Genomic DNA, 6,577 nt, shown 5'->3' with positions numbered 1-6,577 from the left:
AGTCTCAATCTAATCGACAATGTCGGTGTTATACGTGAGATATAAATCTGAATCTTTCCGAGACTCTCGATTTTATACGTGATTGAATTATGAGATTTATTATTTTTATTGCAATTTTGATTTATGCAAGTAAATCTTCATTATTTTTCAATTAAATAAATCATATTGATGGTGTTCTGAAAGCTATAAATACAAACGTATTTATTGACACCAAAACGATGTTGATATAGTGTTTATTCGACTCTTTTTAATGAGTTTACAAAATGGAAATTGCATAATAAAAAGAAATGTTTATATGCTTGTTAATTGGCAACCTATATACACACGAGTATTTAACATTCTACATTCATCAAATAGAACATACATATATAATATTTTCACATTGTTTGTTGGCTATACATTGTCCAAAACATGATAAAATAAAAGTATTCACATGATGCTTTTGCATTCATATCATATTCTTTATAGCCAGCGGTCTAAACATAAGTTTATATGAAAATACTGCAACGTACTTAGCAACAATAAGGAAGATCCGAGTTCGATAGTACCAAATCAAACATGAATAGTTTTTAGTATTAAATTAACTTGATAACAAGAAGTATGTCTTTATATCCACCAACAATCAAAGAAGAAGTGCGGCTGCTGAAAAATAAATCTAGCGGTCCGTACAGTCCGTCTTTTATCCTCGCCAAGGTGGCCAACTTCTTTTACCCGTCTTTGTCAACCTGAAACACTGTGCCGTAGTCATAGCAGCAGACGAACACGTGTCCAGCAGGTGTCACATGTACTCCGGTAGGATATTTTATGTCAGGGTCAGTGAGTAAGGCCACCTTGTTGCCGTTGCTGTCCAGGGTGATCAGTTGATGGTTATTGTAGTTTGTAATGTAGATCGTCTTCCCGTCGTTACTGATGGCACATTTCTCGACCGTTCTACCCCCAGACATGCCTCGTACAGCTTCTTCACCATCTGACCCGACATCGTGTAGACGTAAAGGGCGGTACCGGAGGAGATATAAAGTTCGCCACCATGATGAGCTGCGGCATTACAAACATGGCTGAAACTTAACTTCCTCGTAGTTACGAGTTTTCCTTTCGTAGCATTCATGAAATAAAGTTCACACAAACGGCTACTTCATTTCCGTCAATGTGGCACACGTCGTATGGACTCCCCGCGACATCACAGTGGTCGAGCACCCTGTACTCCTTGTCCAGGAGCTTCACTTTACAATTACCCCCGTCTGCTATGACAAACTCTCCACTTGGCATTTCATATACACCATAGATAATACATTGACGTTTGTCATCACTCATCTTCACGTTGTACTTCTTGTACTCTGCAACACTGAAGACGTGGATTCGACCGAAAGGGGCATCTTTTTGCTGTTTGGTCATAACAGTTTGTTATTCAATCTCTAAAAACGTCTTTATTGATGATAACAGTTCTTCTATAAGGTTATTGGCTTGAAATGTTACATTGTAATACTCAATGGCTGATATGCCACAAAGATGATCGTTTGCTTGTGAAATCATATCCTCGCCCTTTCTGTACGCAATATATGATTTTGACTCGCTTGATTTTTCTTTGGTTTGAAAAGCGACTATCATGTTTTGCAGTTCGAAAGTCATTTTATCACAAGTTTCAATATCTTCCTTTAGGTTTTTTTCAAGTTCAGCTATCATTCCGTCCAAGTCCTGTAAAGTTGTTTTCTCAATCTTGTCAAGGATTTCGTTGATATCCTTACGTATGGTTTTGATTTCATCAGAAATGGCTGCCCGCGTCTTTTTCAGAGATGAGGTATTCTTCAATCGTGATTCTTTAGTCTTCTCGAATTGCTTTTGAACATCAGCGATCTTCTTTGGAATTTGTTGAAACTCAATATTTCTCTGAACACCTTTTGCTACATCTGGAATGTGTTGGAGTTTGGAGCATTGTCTGAAACAAAGAAGTTGTGAAATAGTTGTAATCAAATCTGCATAAACTGTATATAACTTTTTTTGTGTAGGACAATGTTATAGAAAATGATTCAAATTTGAGGCAAGTGACCAATAGCGGTTCCAGAGGAGGGTGTGCGACCGGCGCCCCCCCCCCCCTTAAATCGCCAATGTTTTCCTTTTTAATGTTGTATAGGAGAAAACATATAATATAATACGACCAAAAGCATCATTCAGGGCTAGAGATTTGTTTTCAGATTAAAAAAAATACGATATGAATGTTTTGTTGGCGTATTTTTAACTGGGGAATTCATGGCCACGTAGCTATTACTTTAAAACACTGTATGTATGTATTAAGGCTTTTTTTTAAATGTACATAAATGGTAAGATTGTTTTTAATCATTTAAAGTCGAAGTCGTTAAACATTATAATTTATAAAAAGAAATAATATAGTTTTGCATCAGCTTATGTTGAGTGCCTTTAAAATTGATGTTTTGTTCATACATACCTGTGGTCAATGGCAACGCATATAGAACAACACAGCTGGTCATGGCCACCACAAACCAGCTTTAGCGCCTCCCCGGGGTGCATCCCGCATCTCTCCAGGGCGTCAACCACACCTGGGGCTGCCTCCCATTTCTTCACGCCCTTTCGGCCGAGCACCGCGTGCTTCTGATATAATACGTTATGTTTTGAAACACAGTTTTGGCAGTACTATTTAGTGCATTGTGTACAATAATGGTGAGCTTCTGTGTTAAATCCGTTCTCTTCACACGGAGAGCAGGAAAAATCGTGAACAGAATCACATCCCCTCTGAATGGATGATTCAAAATTAGATGCCATTTTCTCTCTGCGGTTTAAAAATGACACAAACTTGTTCAAACAGTCAGTTTCTGTTCATTTTGTAACTAGGAATTTAATTGTTTGTACTCCGCTGATACGAAGAAAACCAATATTTCGATCAATTTCACACTGACATAAAACACGATATCAAAATGGTAAGTGTAATTACAACCGTGCTAAATTTACAATCTTTTTAAAATCCAGAAATGTTTTTTCAACATGCCGTAATTTATTCCTGTTTCAACATTAAAAATAGTTATCGATAGTTGAGTGGGCCTTTCCACATTCGGTTAATTGTCGATCCCGGGGCCTGCCGAACACTGCCGAGCAGTAACGATTGTCTATCCCGAGGTGACCGGAGATGGGCGAATAGTTGTAGAGAGTACTTTTCCTGTATATTTTATAGCGAATTGACCCATTTCCACGAACAATAACACTGAGTTCTAGTGCTTCTCGAACCCCAACACCGTCTATGGGAAGATATTGATGATCCAAAATTATATTCCATTTTCTCTCTCGAGTTTAAAAAAGACTCACGAACTGAAACAAATAGATGTTCTTTCAGTCACATCTGTCTATTTTGTAACAAGGAAGTAAACTGTTTTGTACTGGAATGAGGAAACCACAGATTCCGATCAATATCACATTGAAATATAACACAATATCCAAATAATAAGCGTTGTAACAACCGTGCTTAATAAACATTTTTTTTATCAAAATCTAAACACATTTTACATGCCAAGATTTAGTCCCGTATCAATATCAATAGTATAATAATAATAACAACTTTATTTAACGAAGGTTACATACTAAGTGTACAATCATTACAGACATACTACTTATTTACAGCATGGCCTTCACACAAAAAGTATTACAAAAACACATGTACTATACATATTAAGCAACATACAAAACATACATTCACACTATCACTATCATACATTTCTTCGACAAACACAACTCAGTTTAATATGATGATTATAAATTGCAATAATTTCATACTGTAAATAATGTAGATATATTAAGTAAAACCACATTTGTTATCGACTGTTAAGTAGGCGTTTCTACACTCGGAATGCATAACGAAATAAGTATATACCGAGCTTGCCGAAGACTGCCGAAATGTCACGATTGTCCATCCCGAGCCATTCGTAATTCCTCGGCATTTTTCCGTCAAAATCAACCTCGGGTGTATGCCGGTACATCATTAAAAGAGGTTCGTGAAGTTTTTAATAAAATAATCAAGTGTAGTGTTTTAATACGTATTTTGTAAGTTTAAATTGATTGCCCGTTAAGTGTATTATGGCATTCAGGGGCGGATCAAGGATTCGATGTCTCAGGGTGCGTAACTAAGAGGCATAACCTTTTGATATATTTGGTTTAAAGTGTGCAGGGGTGTTTGGGGGTACTCTGCGAACATTTGTTTACCAATTTTTAGCCCGAAATGGTGTATTTTGTGCGTATTTCATTACTTTTTTCTCCTATATTGAAATATAAAGTAAACTTGGACGATTTTAGGGGGGGGGGGGGGGGTCAGCTTATGACATTAATTTGGATTACAAGGGTAAAGTCATTAAGGTTTTCTGCTCAATTGAACTTACTACAAGATATTGCAGCGTAGTTATATGTTGTTAAGAAAAATATCCAACATCGATAACCGACCATAATAATACATCCGAGATTGTTTTGGATATAAATTGCCAGATGTTCCGAATGACACCGAGCTGGCCGGAAATGGCCATGTAGTTGAGGTCACACAACACTATTTTTTATGAATTTTATTGTGAAAGTGCCGAGTTGCACGACAAATAACACTCAGTTGTAGCGTTTCACGACCCATAACATTATATATTTGGGAAGAAAGTTCCACTTGTGTACAACTCCTTATCGACATAAGCGTACTAATCCGTCTCATGCTTACCAAGTAAGTTCTTGTACACCAAGTAACATGTACACCAAGTTTCATAATATGTACCAAGTAACCTCATGTACACCAAGTAGCCTCACACACACCAAGTTACCTCATGTACACCCAGTAAACTCATCATCACCTAGTAACCTCGAGTCCGCCTAGTACCTCATGTACATTAAGTTATATTGTGCACACCATTTAACCTCGTGCACACAAAATAACCTTGAGTATACCAAGTAACTTCATGTGTACCAACTTACTCCATTTTCAGATCTTAGCATATTTTTAAACTTGTAGAGATGTATTCCAGTATTAACTTAAGAGGAAGTTAAATACTGTCAGTTGGCAGACATTCCTACACTCGCAGCGTGAACAAAATAGGTATATCCAAAGCTTGACATAGACTGTTCATTAGTCACGATTGCCTATTCCGAGCCATTCGTAACAAATCGGCGATCTCCGGTAAGCTTTAATTATGTTGGATATTGGCGTTCCGATTGATCCCGAGGTTTCCGCGTTCCGCAATTTTCAATCGCAAACATGCTCGGATGTATATGGACGGTTTACAGAAATCTTTATATTTAATTACAATGCAAAAAGATTGCGTAGTAATTTCAACTCAGCAATGAAATAACATTTATCTTGGAAATCTTAATCTTTTATGCAATTATACATCACATTGGCAATTGAATGCAATTCACTTATACAAAATACATACGAGGTTTTTTCGATGAAAAATGGCCGCGGTGTTCCAAATAGAGCTTGCCGGAGATGACCGAGTAGTGTGGGTCACACAACATTTAATAATTTTCTTATGAACTATTTTGGTGATTTGCCGCTTTGCACGACAAATAACACTGCATTATAATGTTTCACGACCGCCAACATCAAATGTTTCGGAAGAAGGTTCTACTTGTCACTTGTGTTATAATCATTTACACATTTTATAAATTGAATTGAAAAGAAAATAAAAACCTATAGCTCACAATTTTTACATTCTGCATCAGCTTATATCGGCATATTTGAACAGACACAAACTAACTAGTATCCCAGTTTACTTCCTCGTTGGAAATTTTAACGAAGTAGGTTATCAGGATAGGTTTTATTTATTCACTTTTGTGTCATAATTTGAACTTTTTTCATAACTCATGTAAAATTGATCTACGAGGAAAGAAATAACATTTCTGGCTCAAGTAAAATGATAACAATTGATCATTTCACTCTGTGGGACTACTTGTTCACAACTTGGGACTACTTGTTCAATGTTTTATAAGATTTGCTTCCATTGACTTGAAAAAATACATATATGTAACAAGTAGAGTATATGTGTGTGTTGCCGTCTGAAGTGCAGTAATAGACACATTGGCCGAATCGTATAGAATTGTCTATATCATTTTTTTTCGATTGAGTTCAAGTAACTCGCTCATGTTTTTGGACAAACAATTAGTTATCCCGCTAGTGCATCTGAAAACACTTATTTTATCAATACTTTACTCTATGATTTCAAAATTGCAGAAACAAATACAGTTTTAGCAACAAAAATAATTTTGCTTTAGTGGGGTTCGAACTTACGCCCGTAAAGTCAAAAACATAAAGTAAAAACCAGCCTGCTAGTCCTGCTAACTACCGGGACTTTTATTATTACTGAAGATACTGAAGATTCTGACGACCTGTTAACGATACATTGATAACATCACGTGATAATATTATTACAATCAACCAATCACGCAACACCCCAGTCGTAATTATGTAAATAACGCGATTGAAAAATTGTGGTCTTCAAAGACGATATTTGAGCAAATATCAAAATTTGCTGAACGGTTCCAGCTTTTGGTATTTTGTTTTATCAGTCTTTATGATTTGCCACACAATTTCGTTATTTAAAAAAGT

At 36.3% G+C, this 6,577-nt stretch overlaps 1 protein-coding gene across 1 annotated transcript; it reads right to left on the bottom strand.

The window, feature by feature from the left end:
* Positions 1–336: 336 nt before the first annotated feature.
* LOC128218069 (uncharacterized) lies at positions 337–3,367 on the bottom strand. Its single transcript, XM_052925601.1, has 2 exons — positions 2,441–3,367; positions 337–1,933 (listed from the first exon to the last, which is right to left on the bottom strand). The coding sequence occupies exons 1-2, from the start codon at positions 2,521–2,523 to the stop codon at positions 1,402–1,404; spliced, it is 615 nt and encodes a 204-aa protein (XP_052781561.1). The 5' UTR covers positions 2,524–3,367; the 3' UTR covers positions 337–1,401.
* Between the last annotated feature and the right edge of the window lie 3,210 nt (positions 3,368–6,577).

This window comes from Mya arenaria, chromosome 14 (genome assembly GCF_026914265.1).
Source record: "Mya arenaria isolate MELC-2E11 chromosome 14, ASM2691426v1".
In the NCBI taxonomy this organism is placed as follows: domain Eukaryota; kingdom Metazoa; phylum Mollusca; class Bivalvia; order Myida; family Myidae; genus Mya; species Mya arenaria.
The sequence above is the reverse complement of the archived record's forward strand: the minus strand, read 5'-3'. Positions and strand labels throughout refer to the sequence as shown.